This window comes from Mastigoproctus giganteus, chromosome 7 (assembly GCF_048544385.1).
Source record: "Mastigoproctus giganteus isolate SK-2022 chromosome 7, ASM4854438v1, whole genome shotgun sequence".
NCBI lineage: Eukaryota > Metazoa > Arthropoda > Arachnida > Uropygi > Thelyphonidae > Mastigoproctus > Mastigoproctus giganteus.
In genome coordinates, this window is record NC_143581.1 from 172875657 (window position 1) to 172891703 (window position 16047).

A 16047-nucleotide genomic window follows, 5' to 3' on the forward strand; every position below is an offset into this window, starting at 1 on the left:
GGTATATATTTGAAAAAGGAAAAAAAGCACCAACTTGCCACTATCAGATGGCTTTTATACATGTAACTGTAGCATTAGTCGCCATTTTCAGGGAATAACAGATTTAAGTTTTAGTGTAGAATGATGAACTCTCACTGCTACTTTCACACCGAAATCAGTACTTCATGTTTTTCATCTCAAACAAACTTTAATATTTGAAAAATTTGTCGTTTATTCGTTTCCTCTTTACAGTAATACGTTGAACAGGAAGTGAATTAATGACACTTCAAGAAAAGTGACAAAAGTCAAAAAATGACATTTAAATCGTCATATGGTCAACTTAAAATTGCCATAATTCCTTACAGGTTGTTAGTAGAACTCACTTTGTTCAGTTCTTATTAAAATTGAGTGGCAGAAATAAAAACGTCACGTAGATTTACTAACCCGCATTTCCAATAAACCGGTAAGGTGGAGGAATTGTTTTTGTACCTTTGCTGAATTAAACAGTACGCTTGTTGACTTAATTAAAGTTAGTGCTCTTGTAATTCCCTGTATTATTAGGTTAGAAATTGATACAGGTCGGATAAATGCCACCGCAGCGCATGACGGGAAAGGTAACCGTAAATACTATATTGTAATTACAGTATAATCAGGGGCAGCCCTATACTAACTGACAGCATCTGGCGCTTTAGGCGAACCATACAATCAGCGCCCTCCCCCAAAGCGGCTCCGGACCAACAGCTGTTGCTCTAAGAACCATGCAGTCGCCTCTCCCCCCCAGGGGAGAGGAGATATAGGTTGGTTTTTGGCGCCAGTTGGCTGGGCCGTTCCTCGATATAATACAAATTTGTTTTACATTTAATTTTAAATGTATAATGGCTGTTAATTTTCGTTAAATTTCATATTTGGATATTTTTGTGTGAGAGCAGGTCTGGCGGTTTGCCAAATTAAAGAGAAAACATTATGCATCACAATAAAAACCTCTGTAGACGGAAAAAGGCAACAATAAGTAAAGGAGTGGGTAATCATATTTGAAAACTTTTTTTTTTTTTTTTTTTAATGAAACTTCAAGTAACCTAACCTATGGAATGTAGTGCTGAAAGAGTAAATTTCAAGATGGAGTCACAACAGAAAGCGGTGTATGTGTGTTTATGGTATTTGTAGTTAAAATCTGCCATTAAAGTGAAGAAACCGTTTAGAATCCGTTACCAGTTAATTTGTTATTTATTGGGAACTCGAAAGGGGGATCCTGGTGGTTGAGGGGCAATTTCAACACGTACGTAAAGCGGTTTCAAAAACGGATAATGTTCTGCACCAGCGAAACGAAGTTGAATATCGTTTCTACAACCATCGGGTACCAAAGGCGCCAACGTTAATTTCTGGCAGTGGACTTTCACGGGAAAGGAACCTTCCCGATGATCTCTTGTAGCTAAGTGACCAGAAACAGCGTGCGCAAACACACTGTAGAAACATGGCACTATAATCATTTCTGGCTGTGTCACACAGTTATATATCTTAGTGTATCATGGCGGAGCTGAACTGACGTTCATGGGATGCCAACATAAGACACAACACACAATAAATAGATCCGTGGGTTCGCCAAACCCAGGATTTCTTATCACTGGTTCTAACGAACCCCTGCAGCTGAGCACTGACTGTACTATACAAAACGTCGTTTGGGTGACTGCAAGCTACCATGACACTTGTCGGAAGATAGCGTGAGTTGTATTATATGCAATCACACTGTTATCAGATCTTAAGTGTTAGTGATTACATGAAGGCAATAATAAATTTAATGAATTTGAATAAAAATTCATGAATTATATGAATCCAGATTTTTGTTAGGTCAACATGTAAACTGCTTTAGAATCGCTTTTTTGATATACTCATTGTTGAATGACAGTGTTGGGTTCCGAGATCTGCTGAAGCCCCTCAACGTGGGTACCTGTACATACTGAGTGGACTCCAAGTGATGCTGCTGGTTCTCCAGATTAGCATCACTGGGATCCAACGCTCACAGCCTAGGTTCCAGGCTAACATCATAAAAATCCGGCGTTTTCCGAGCACTGAGACCCTTGAACTCGAAAGGGGAGGATCCTGGTGGTTGAAGGGCAATTTCAACACACCACTTTGGCCCCTGCTTCGACAGAACAGATGATCCTGGATGGTTTGGCCAGGATAAGTCGGCTAGTGTGTTCACCTGCAAGAGTCAACCGTGTCAATGCCAAGTCCTACCCGCATGGTCTGGGCGCCTCCGTAGCCAGGTGGGAAGGAGCAGCAGTGCGTAGCACATGCTTCTTGATTAGACCGGGGTTCGAGCCCGTCACCACCAAATACGGAGGATGCGGAAAGGTCGGGGAATGACCACCGCATATCAGCGGAGCAATATGGCCTTAGTTGCTAATGCTCTTAAAACCAAATAACAACCGCATGGTCTGAGGGACTGGCTTGTGGCTGGCAGTGGTGGGGATATGGTGTCTGAGTAGCCCTGGCGTCCCACACCCGAGTGTGTTTAGTCATTGCTGGGTAGTGGGCATTCCGTTTGGACTTCGTTGTACGTGGGGAATCCGGGCGTTGAACCACAAACAAAAACACTGAATCCTAATAGTGTTCTTACTGCTGGAGCCAAAACACTGTCCCTATCAGGAAAATTAATGTTGACCCCGCTAACGTCACCTCAACAAAAAGGCAAACAGAAGTTATATCAGGTCCAACATCCCTCGCTACCTGATAATAATCTACAAGTGAGAAAGCTGTTGCCCATCTTTATCCAGCAGGGTTGGTAGGCCTTACTAAATCAGTAAACAGGCTTTGCTCAGGCAACATACTTGTAGAGACTTGAAGTAAAAAAACATTCAGAACAGCTCCTGCATGCCATATATATGGAGGGAATGAAGATTATAGTTTCCCCTCACAAGACACTGAATTCATTCGTCGCGGTGTCCTCTCAAAATGGATCTCCTTGAAGTGTCTGAAAAAGAAATCTGTTTTGAATTAAAACTCAAAAAAAAAAAAAAAAAAAAGTGACAGCTGCAAAACGAATATTCATGAGTAGGGATGAGAAACTTTTTCCCACTAGAAACATCATCCTGGCATTTAATTCAGTCTCATATGAGATAAAAACTGGCTATATAATTCATGTCCCAAATCCTTTAAGGTGCTTTAAGTGCCAGAAATACGGACATTCGCGAATGGTCTGTCGTTGGAGACCTTGAATCTGCTCGATGTGGTGCAAAGGACTATAAAAATACGTAATGTGTCAAGGAGAGCATCCTGCTTGCTCACGAGCATACCAGAGGTGGAAAGAAGAAGAAAAAATTAATACGTAAGGCAGAGCCGAACATGTATCAGGAGGCAAACTAAGCGGCGAAACCCTTGAATATAAACAACCCTACCTACGCTCAGAAGGTAGCAGGAAGATGTTCCATTGGAACTCAAACAGAAATGACTATTCCACCAAAAGAGTCATTCACTCCCATCGCACTCTACATGTTAATTTACAAAAACCCACACAGAACGATCTGTCAGCTGCCACTCCCATATTGCTACCTCCCTAAATCTCCACCAATAACAAAGGAAACTCCTAGAGAAAAGAGAGGGAAAAAAAAAAACAAGCAAGAAAAAATGAATGTAGAGGTGCGGGAGGTACCACCAGAGAATTCAGTCTTGGAACTCTGCGTAGGAAGAAATGAACACAGGACAGCATCCATACTTCCCAAAAAAGAAAGTCAAGACAGAAAAGAATAAGGACACTCAGCACTTTGGAAGCTGGCAAGGAGATCCACCAAGCTCAGATAATGGGTAAATTCCTACAATGGAATTTTTGTATATTTTCAGCGAAATACTGGTGAGATCAGGGCCCTCTTGCAAAAGCATGATACCGTTTGCTTTTGTTAGCAGGAGACATATTTCAAGGCAAATGAAAACATTCCCATTCATAATACCGTTATCCTATGTAATGACAGAACTGGGGATGGACCTGCGCATGGAGGAGTTGCTAACCTTCTGGGCAACTACGTCCCATTTCAACCTGTTCCGATTTCAATCATAGAAGCGTTAGCAATTCGCCTTACGGTAAGGTTTTTATTCACAGTCTGTTCGATTTTTTTGCCACCTGAGGCTGACATCTCCCAGATAGGCCTTCGTGGGTAGCACAGTTGGTAGAATCGCCGTCCTCCCCACAGCGGGTGGAAAAGAACTAAGTTCCAATCCCATCGGTGAGAGGAGGAATTTTTATGGGTATTTTTCACAACGTGGCTGAGTTGGTCGGTCTCGGGCGAGGGTAGCTTGATTTTTTTTCTCCCAAAAACTCGGGTTTTTCGTCAAGCAAACTAAAAAAAAAACAAACTATTATATTTAGGCCACTCGAATAATTAATCTGCCGTGCTGTGTCTTATAGCTGTTAATTGCGTGTGTGCTATGGTCGATTTGTCTGTTTGCTGGACGAAAAACCCCAGTTTTCGGGAGAAAAACTATAGCAAAGTTCCCCCCCCCCCAAGTTTCTGGGGGAAAAACCTTACTATCTACGCCTGAGACCGACTAACTCAGCCATGGAGTGAAAAAGCCCATTAAAGTTCCTCGGGTCATTGACGGGATTCGAACCAGGGCCTTTTCCACCCGGTGTGGGAAGGACGGTGACGTCCTTCCCACACCTTCGACACTGTGCTACCCACGCAGACCATCAAGCAAACAGAAAATCGGCTTCAGAACACACGCAGTTTACAGACAATATACATGGCGTTATGTCGGCGACTAAGGCCATGTTGGCCTCAGTCGCCGATAATCCTAAAATCCAATAACAACAACAACTCCCAGATAGACCTTCATGATATCATTGTGCAGCTACCCACTTTTGGAAAATTATTTGTCAGGCACCGCTGCCAAATCAGCAGTGACCCTTCATAATTGTTACCTATTAGTTCCCTGTACAGACTACAGGCAAGTTATACGAGATTAAGCCTGTAATCGAACACTGGCAGTCTAGTCTACGCAGGAACGGCAAAGAGGAAGTTGTTTTAGCTCGGCTCCGCATAGGGCACAGTCATCTGACACTCTTTTCTGCTGAGGGCTGATGACCCTACTATGCGCGAGCACTGTGACACCATTTTAACGTGAAGCCTATGACCTAGCCGAGTGGTCAGGAGTATTTATTGATTTTTTTGTGAACTCCACTGACCTGGTGGTCGTGCCGGAGTATAAACAAGAACATTTTTTAACCCCTGGCATGGTGCCGTGAAGGGTAGTGTAAAGGTGATGCTTACAATAAAGATCATATTTATTTATTTATTACTGAATGTCCGGATTTTTTTAATGCACGCTACTTATGTTTTAATGCTTCTAACTGTTTGACTGATCCTTATTACACTGGGTAAGGTTTTATGTGATAAAGACGATATGTCCGAAATTTGGATGTGTGAGCTGTTCATACCAACTGTGAGCTGGCAGACATGCACCTAGTGTATGGATTAGCAGAGGGCCCACACGGTGTGCGCCCCCATGCTGCACAACATCGCTTCGTAATAAATGTGTGGGCAGGTATGGTCGGTGACTGCTTAGTCGGCCCATACCTATTACCATCCGGCATGAACTCCGCTAAATATCGGATCTTTCTTGAACAAGTTCTACCAGGGCTACTTGACGATGTTCCAGCAAATGTGAGACGCAACATTTGGTTTCAACATGACGGGGCGCCTGCCCATTATGGAAGGTGTGTTCGTGACCATTCGAACAGGCGTTTTGGGCGTCGATGGATTGGTCGTGGTGGACCCGTTGCTTGGCCCCCACGCTCACCTGATTTATCGAGCTTTGATTTCTTTCTGTGTGGGGGGGTCCTCAAATCCATCTGTATGAATCTCCTGTCGAGACGGAAATGGATCTCGTGGCGAGACTCGTCTGCGCTGCTGTTACTGTCAAAGAAACTCCAGGTGTGTTCGACCGTGTCTGCCAATCCATGCTGCGTCGGTGTCAGGCATGCATCGCGTCTCATAGTGGAACCTTCGGGCATCTGTTGTAACATCATGAAATGCATCCATCCCGTACTCCATTGTTAATATTATGTCAAATAAATTTTGCCACTAATTACCGTCTTTAGTCATTTCTGCCCACCACCCAGACGATCGTTTCGAAGCTATTGGGCTCCATCAGCGGGCGGGTAGTGGTATCCTCTGAAAAATAAATACATAGTTCAAATTTATCGGTTAACTATGGTGTATTTACACTGATATTATATAGTTAATTATCAAAACCCATAAGGATTATGCCTTGTGCATTTCGTTTTCAAAATGCATTACCACCACACCCTTTTGGCATCTCTCATTGTGGATATAACTTCGAAACTGTGATAGCTTATTGTATTACCTGGGTACCTGCCCGCCCACTGATGATAGACCAATAGTCTTGAAACGGTCGCCAGGGGAACCAGATAATCACGGAGTTTCCGAGAATAGGTAACAACAGTCTTCTCTACTGGAGAAGCGTTGCCTGTTCGAGGAATTTATGAGTTTTTGAGTGGTGTGAGTTGAAGGAGTTACTGTCCCTTTCATTCTTCTGAATCGTTTCGTTTCCTCTTCCCCTCCTACTATAACTTTACCTCTACTTTTTGCTTTTCTAAGTCTAATAGGGAGAAGTGGATAATCGAGTAGATATTCGCATACATACAATAGCTTCGAAACGATCGTCTGGGTTGTAGTATCCTCTGAAAAATAAATACCAGTAGTCTTCTCTACTAGAGAAGCGTTATTTATTTGAAGTAGTGCAATAGCAGCTATCTCGTTGTGAAGGCAGCCACAATATGAGATACAATTAAAACGATGCCTTTTACGCTACATACGTAGTTCAAATTTAATGGGTTAACTATGGTGTATTTACACCGATATTATATAGTTAATTATCAAAACCCATAAGGATTATGCCTTGTGCATTTTTTTTTCAAAAAAAAAAAAAAATAATATATATACATCCATTTTCTTTATGCTTTTACGTCGATTAACTTTTCTTTTCTTTTTTTTTTTTTTTTTTTAATATACCTTTTGTACATTTGGACATGGTAACCGATCTTTTTGAAAATGTAATATTGGACTTAGCGCGTCGAGGCCTTTGTTGCTTATGCGCTAAAAAAAAAAAAAAAAAAAAAAAAAATCAATATGGCGAAGTACTACTTGTATGCCAAAAGGCATGGAAGGAAGTGGCACCGTCGGAGAGAAGAAATCGGCTGGACGGAGTCTTGTATAAAAGGGCCGAGTCGCAAAATAAAGAGAGGGAGGCAGTGAAGTTGTTTTGTTCCTTGTTGGCTCTCGACGTTCTTGCTCTACCTAAAAACTGGAGTTTGTGCTGTCTGAACGAGTTGCACCAATGTTTTCATGTATGGAGTCCTTAACAGGTCGCATGCTTGAGAAGCTCATTACAGTATTCTGATATTTAATCTCCCCAATACGCGCACACACACACACACACACACACACACACACACACACACACACACACACACAATATTATATCAGAGGCTAACGATGAAGTGATAAACTTACTAAGGGATGGGCATTAAACTGAGTTGTAATGATTCGCAACAAGTATTAGTGTTGCACAAACTTCCTTACTATAAATATATTGTAATGCCATGACGCCTGTTTCAGCCCTTTATTTTACTTATTTATTGTTATTTTATAATTGTAAACTTGGAAAATTATTCTGTTCCCAAAACGAATGTTGTTCATTTTGCAGGTCTCCTTTCTTGGGATGTTGCAACTACTGGCTGTGACTTAGAAGGTCTTGGAAATGTGTGCAGTAACGTGAAGAATAACAAAGAGGAGCAAGAAAATGGTGAGAGTAAAAACATTTCTCGTTTTTCTTGCAGGTTTATTTTGAAATTTTATTTGAAACCTTTCTGAGATAACGGTTTAGGCGTGTTTCATGAATTTTAACAATGCATTTTTTACCTCTTTATATGCTATTATCAACGTCTTCTGTGTCTATATACACGCAGACATATGAAATGAGGCAATATGACTAGTAGTCGCCATACAGTCAACCAACCTGGTCTGTTTGAAACTGGTTAATTTAGTTAACGAAAATAAGTTATGTAAATTTATGAGGCCCACAGTAAAAATATTTTTAATTGCCTTTCATCTCTGCAATTTTTGTTCAAGTGTAAAACGATGAAATATTTTCGCAAATCACGAATTACTCAAAGAATCGGATAACTGGAGCAGCTCAAACTAATTAGGTTGACTTAAATCAATATTGTGAGTACTCCGACTATAACATTCATAGCGGCAAAAGAATAACTGTGTTCTGTTGTTCCTTTGACAGAAGTACACAGTTTTTCCCTCGCTCCCATTTCCTTTCTGGAGGGAAATCATATTAAACCACTTTTATTTAAAATAATAATAACAAAATAGTCCTCAAATAATTAAACAACTCAGATCAGTAATGACGAACATTTTGGCCCAGGTGCCAAAAATAAACAAAAATAATTATCAGATTGCTCACAACACTAGATGTGAGAGAATCTGCTTTTAGCCTGAGAGTGGTTGAGTATTGGAATGAACTCCAATCTGGTGTTGTGGAGGAGGTTAATCTAAATAAATTAAAGGAAGAATTAGACAAATTGTTAGAAGAAATGGACAGATGAGGTGGGTACTTTTTTTTTTGTTGTTGATGCATAAGCTTGCATTTGCCACTGCAATACCAACACTGATTACAACCCAGTCTAACTAATTGTTTGAGTTTCTCTGATTCCTTGAATAATTCGAGATTGGGGAAAATATTTCGTCACTGTAAAATTAAAAAAAAATAATAAAATAAAATAATAATAATAAAAAGACACAAATACACTGGTCTTCAAAGAATGTGCATCACCTAGGAATTTCACATTTCTAACCTTTTTTTCGCAATGGTATGTTACAAATGATTCCAGATTAGAGAAATATTTTCTCCAATCTGGAATCATTAATTTCAGGAAAAAAAAAAAAAAAAAAAAAAAAAAAAAATTATATATATATATATATATTATTTATTTATTTTTTTTTTTTTTCATCACAAATAGAAATATAAAGAAAACATATTTATTACTAGTTAAGTCAAAGCTAAGTAATATTTGACAGGTGCTCTAAAAATATTCCAAAATCAGCATTTGCTACCTTTTAGTTATCAGAAGCCCTCAATTTGCTTCAGTTTATCATTTTAAAGGGGAAAACAAAGTGAAAAGTTCACCAGGTGCAAACTAATATTTAGTTGAACCCCTCTGGCCTGATGAGAGCAGCACATTGTCGAGGCATTGACAAGATCAAATTCTCAAGTTCATGAAGGGGCTTTGGTTTCTTTCTGGCAACTGCAGATTCCACACGATGCCAGCAGTTCTCTATAGGATTCATGTCCGGGCTGTTTCCTGGCCAGCTAAGAGTTGTAATGGACCGTTCTTCCAACCATTTTTTTCACCTGTAATAAATGTAGACGCATTACTGTGGAACCTCCTAATGCAGAAACGAAGCTAAAGTAACTACATTAGTACCCACTTACACTTTTCGCCTGATGACAAGGAGCAGTCGTCCTGAAAGATGCAGTTACTTGGCAGGTTAAAATGGTTTCTAATGGTTGGCAGCAACTTGCCTTCCAGTATAGCCAGGTTTTTGGCTATATTATTGGCATTTACGGAACCTTTTGTAAACTGCAGGTGATACGAAATGCACCCTCATATCATTTGGCTGGTAGGGAATTTCACTGTAGACACCATACAGTCTGGATGGTATTCTTCACGTCTACGGCGAATTGTTTGTCTCCCATCAGAGCCACGCAGGTTGAATTTCTTTTCATCCGAGAAAATAACTGACTTCCACTGCTCAGGGATCCATTTGACATGCTCCTTACACCAAATTAATCGGACCTCTTTCATTGTTTGTGTGAGGAGGGGCGTCTTCTTAGGACAAGTCCATTTTTGAAGTGGCGTCTTCAGACTGTTACTGTACTTGCCACCACTCCTGTATGTTCTTTCCATTCTCTTTTCAGCTCATACTAAGAAACTTTATAGTTTTTAAGGCATAAGCGCTTCGAAAACACACGGTCATGTTTTGCCTTAGAGACTCGTTTGTGTCCTGTTCCTTTTTTCTTATCAGCACAACCAGTATTCTTGAGTTCTGAAAGAAATCTACTCACTGTCGACTGATCACAACACAGCAATATGACGGGAAGAACATCCTTCCTCATAAAGCAACAATAGCACTCTTTCTTCGTGGCGGCAACTGCAGACGTAACTGATGCAATATTACGTCATCACCTACGCGTATAAATCTAATTTGATGCAATCGGTAGGAAATATTGCCATATACTTACGTTATTTGGATGACAATTAGAATTTTAAGAGGTGATGCCCTTTCTTTGAATATCAATGTATATAACCACCGTGTGTGTGTGTGTGTGTGTGTGTGTACTTAAAATTGTAATTGTCGTCCGAATAACGTAAGTATATGGCAATATTTCTTACAGATTGCATCAGATAAGATTGACACGCGCAGGTGATGACATAATATTGCATCAGCTGTTACTTTCAGCAATATAAGCATGCTCAACAAGAGTTGCAGTCATTCCATGCTTGTGTCCGGATGGCGAGTTAGGAGCAATATGGCCTTAGTTGCTAATGCTCTTTAAAAAAAAAAAAAAAAAAACCAAATAACAAATAAATAACAAAAAAGGAACGTGCTCTTTTACTAAAAGTAAAACTATTCTACCACAATAATAGTAACGCTAAGGTAGCACTATGTGAATATCGGAAACTTAAAATCGCTTCCCCATACATAGGTTCCCCATAAATCATAGGTTCCCAAACGTTTTCAGGCCACCGCCCACTTTACAAGACATAAATTTTGTAACGCCCCCATTATAACAGTTTTCCGCGTTCAAGCTGTTTGATATTTTCGACGTAAATAGCAACAAATAATACATTACTGCTTATGCCGTTAAATTATTGAAAAAGTAGTGGCCAATATATGCTTCATATTGAACACAGTTATTGCTATTCCGATTTTGATGAAACATAGCCCATAGGTAAAGATTGTAAATTGTTATGCTCGAATAACATTATGCACAGTTTCATACATTTAAATATGAAAATTCGGAATACATATTAAGAGATTGCAAATGCATTAGTAAGAATTTTATTGTAATAATTAAAACACATCAAATGTATTAGAAAATTGTTTATTTCGAACTTACAAAGAAAAAATAACAAATTAATGCGAAGGATGAGCCTGATGCATTTTTAAAAGTTTGTTAATATCGGGTTCAACTTTCATTAAAAACAGTCGTAAATCGCCACACTCAGTTATATGCAATCGGTTCCTTTTCTTAGATAGTAAATTCGCTACAGCACTAAACCCATGCTCAGCCAAATAAGAAGATGGAAATGCAATTAAACTTTCTGCACTATTTCCCATAATCCAGAGTACAGTGTTGGTACTGATTTCTGAAGCCAGAACTCTTGGTATCCACTTTTGAATTTTATTTTTAGTTCTTCATTTGTTGTGAGTTCTATAAGTTCCTCTTCTAAATTTGATGATCCTCCAAGTGTTTGCAGTATGTAAGTAAATCTTCCTTTTTGAGAGACACTGCTGATAAATTTGAAAAGTGGCTATATTCCCCTCGGCCTAGATTCCGCTTGAACAGAAGTTGTTTCCCCCAAAAGCGGCAATAACGTTTTTTTGTTTCAATTAAATTCCATTCATCACCTTGTAATTGTAGATTGACTTCATTAAATGTTTTATAGAGGTCTGTCAAATAAGCGATGTCATTTTTGGATGTAATCAGGTTGGCCCGCCATCCGTCGTCTCTGTTTTCTAAGAACTCTAGTACTGAATCAACCAAACTGTAAAATTTATTCAGACAAATACCTTTTGAAAGTCAAAGAACTTCTGTGTGAAACAGCAAACGATTGAAATCTTCATCGTTTTCACTACAAAGTTGGCTAAACAATCTGTCACTCAATGAATTGCTTCTAATCTTGTTGACTGTTCTAATAACGTAATGGAGCGACGTGTGCAGGCGTTCACTTAAATTCTTCGCAACCAAATGTTGCGAAGGAACTTCGTATGCATTTTACCTGGTGTGCAAACGAAAAAAAAAAATATATATACAGGGTGATTCACTACTAGTGTGACAAACTTGCAGGAGGCACAAAGACGAATCGAAATCATATAGCATTGCAGGGTCCGAAATGCCTTCGTCATGCGGTAGAGGACGTTGAACGGGAGGTCGCGTGAACAGCGATCCCGCTGGAAGTCAGCATTTGCGAACCGGTTCCCGAGGCAGTAGGATGGACGAGTATTCAAACGTTGAACTGGCCGACATGCACCTCGCGAATGGAGCTGCGGAATGTAACGGGCGCGCCGCTCTGCGCTTGCACCAGGAATGTTTCCCGCACAGGCGTGCTCCTCATCATATGATTTTCGCACGTGTGCACAGAAGGTTACGTGAGACTGGTTGTTTCACGAGAGGTACCATGAATCGAGAGCGAACGACGAGGACGCCAGACAATGAGGAGAATGTCCTACGTCTTGCAGAAGGCAATCCGAGTACGAGTACTCGAGCGATAGGCCAACGATTCGGTATTTCCCAATCCACTGTATGGAAGATACTGTCAACAAACCAAATGAGTTCATACCATCTGCAATGCGTCCAATCATTGGAGCCTGCGGATTATCCACTCCGGAGGACTTTTGCTACTTGGTTTCTTCAACAGAAACGGTTCGCAAATGCTGACTTCCAGCGGGATCGCTGTTCACGCGACCTCCAGTTCAACGTCCTCTACCGCATGACGAAGGCATTTCGGACCCTGCAATGTTATGTGATTCCAATTCGCCTTTGTGCCCCCTACACCTCCTGCAAGTTTGTCGCACTGGTAGTGAATCACCCTGTATGTGCTACGAGTAACGGGTTGTTTTATATGCATTTGATATCATCAAAAAATTTGAGGGAAAAATTGAATTTTCACTATCACACACACACACGCCCGAAAAATTCACCATAAAGTGTCATATGTTTGCTTGCTTTGAATTCCATTCTGAGCTACAAATGTAATTTCACTTCTCTTGCGCTGACAGAGCTGCTGTTTGCTGAATGAAGGAAAACGGGGTTCATTTTCCTGAAATTTCCACTTCCTTTCATTCACTTGGGGGGAAAAACTCCTTAGGGGAGGGAGTTCACCATTTCTACTCCGACTCTAAGGGAAAGAGACAGAGAGAAATAAAAATACTCTTTTGGTGGGAGGAAGGCTAGGAGATTGTCAAAGGTCCACAACTATAACTTTCATCACAGATGCTGAAGTTCTAGTAAGTCAGTTTCATCGCGGATTCGAAAGTATTTCTTTATTGCATTCAGTTTCATAACAGATGCAAAATTCTAATAAGTCAGCTTCATCGTAGGATGCCTAAGTTCAGATTAGTCCGATTTTTGTCCGGTGTGCATTCGATAAAAAAACCCCTCTTTGCTTTATTGTAATTGTTTTTCGGAACAATATGTTGCAATAATCCCCCTGGAAATATTAGCCAGTGAACTGCATTATACATTTCAAACATCGCCGTATAGCTTGTCCTTGAATACAAATGACTACAGTTACTTTCCTTCGAGTTGACCGCCTTGTACAGTTGTGGACACTTCTTCAAGTCAGTAAAATCATCAGTAGTAGTCTTTATTGTACCTAAAGTAATTCGTTATGTTGGGGCAAACGGTTTTTGCTCTTAATTGAAGTAGCACTTTCAAATTTTTCCCAAGTCGATTATCTGCACTTGAAAATTAGGACAGTAAAAGAGTTGATAATTGGTGCCATTGGTGGGCAGCATTCAGACTAACAAATTTTCTGTTTATACTCCAGAATGACCACACGGTCAGAGATCCCGAAATAGAGAGAATAGAAGAAACCGCATCGCATTTAGCAGCCGCCGACTTGATTGTGTGAAATTGCTCGCCAAAAACCACAGCAAAGCAAGAGAAGTGATGGGGAGAAAATCTATTTTTCAGCAGGGTTTATCAGTTTATTGCAGTTAAGAAAAGCATTATGACCGTGGATAGTGAATTTATTCGGCTTCTGTACTAAAACAGAATTTCTCCCTTTGCGATGACATCAAAGCGTAACAAGAAAATATCTTCTAAGAATACTTTTTGAGCAGCCGTTAGTCGCACTCTTTTAGCTTTGTACTGTTAGAAATTATTGCAGTTTTGTGAAGAATACACATTTCAAGAAACAATCGGTTATTCACAGCGGATGATTTTTTCCTTCTTTTGCACACAAGTTTTCGAAGTTTATAACGCAGCAACAAATAGAAATATTTTCTCGAAATTTCGTTAGAAGATCAAACCCAGGAAACTGCTGTTCCGATATTATTTACTAAAAACAATTACAATAAAGCAAACTTTTTTTTTTTTTTTTTTTTTAATCATCGAATGTGCGTTGCAGTGTTATCAGTTTTACACCAGTTTTTCTCTTTTCTAAAAGATGAATTTCACTGATTTTCTGTTCGTAGGAGCAATACACGTTGAAGAAAGGAAATACCATCTGTTCGCCTTCCAAAAACAGTTGTTGCTACCGTTTCGCTTTATTGCTTCTTATGTCAACTCACAGTAGCTCGCGTTGCTGCGTTTCAAAGGCCCTAGGCTAATTAGGGTGGGTTTAGAAAAATAACAGAAAAAGGACTAAAAAATACACACTTGATGTCACATTTTTGTCATTTGCGTGAAATTCAATAGAAGATTTTGAAAATTGAAGTGGCAAAATCGAAGAAAATAGTTCTGGCTTCACCTATAGCGAATTTCAGCTGTGTCCATAGAGTAAAAATTATAGAATTTATTAGTTGACCTTTGAACTGAGTCAACTGGACCCGAAGAGATAAAAATACGGATAAGGAGCCACCGACCCCTAGACCGCCTGAATGCCCCCCCAATTGCTTCTGAACCCACTATCCCCCCCTGGAAGGCTTCAGCGCCCACTGGGGACGGTACCACCCACTTTGGGAACCTATGCTCTAAATGGTATATCCACCGATTTTCACAGCGCTATCGCTAACCGTTTTCACATTAGGGTCTCCCGAAAAGGGAAGCTTATTTTATAACTACCCTGTGTGTGTGTGTGTTTTTTGCATATACTGTATATTCACGGTTTTCCACATTAAATATGGCTGATAAACATAAAATCAAATTTACCGTCATACAAAAAGTACTTAATTTTATGGTATAAATCAGATGTGATCAAACCGTGGCTCTTTTGCATTTGAACTGCTGCTCTAAAGAAAATATTCCTCGAAAGGATACTTTGATTGGTAGGCAAAAAAAAAAAAAAAAAACTTTTCACTTGTAGCAACTGAATAGCTAATGATTTTAATAGTAGTTGGCATTTTAAAAAAATAATTCTTGCACCGTTCCTAACTTTTGTTCTTACAGAAATACATACACATTTCTGCATGAATCATAAAATGCTTTTATGAAATACGAAACTCAAAAACAGTTCTCATTTATTCACGTGACCTCTTACTGGGAAAGGCATTTTCGCCACAAAACCATTTATGAATGGTCACATGTCAGTATACACCTGCATAGCTACACATAACCTTTATTTACAGGAAAGAAACTAATAACGCGTGCTGAAACTTTTGGCCTTTTATGTTAGAATCTAGGCTCCGTGGAACACTCTACCAGTTTTTGTAAATGACCTTCGATATTTTCAGTCATTTGGCCGTCAGAGGGACGACCAGTTCAGCTCTATTTTGTGGACAATTCTCTTCTCACATGCCCAACGATCCAGTTCATCTTAAACGTTCTACAGGATTGAGGTCGGGGCTCTAAACTGGCCAGTTTAGCTTTATTCTGTCATAACACAAGCAGTATGACAGAGTTGTCCTGCTGGTACAAGTATCGGCATTTTCAACATGCTGCTACAACGTAGGTAACGCATTATTGTCCAGGACGTCTGGACAGGCCTCAGCATTCATGGTGGTTTTGCCGAAAACAAACCATTAAAAACAACCCCCAGACCATCACGCTGCCTGTGCCAGACCTCACTGTCTGGATGATACAGTCCCGCAGGTAGCC

At 39.9% G+C, this 16047-nt stretch overlaps 1 protein-coding gene across 1 annotated transcript in view; it reads left to right on the forward strand.

Annotated features, from left to right (window-relative positions):
• Positions 1 to 16047, forward strand: part of LOC150083341 (uncharacterized) — a 170043-nt gene that overhangs the window by 132302 nt on the left and 21694 nt on the right. The window contains exon 2 of the mRNA XM_090377980.1: positions 7699 to 7797. Within this exon, the coding sequence (XP_090234106.1) occupies positions 7699 to 7797 (99 nt within the window). The remainder of the gene's footprint in view (positions 1 to 7698; positions 7798 to 16047) is intronic.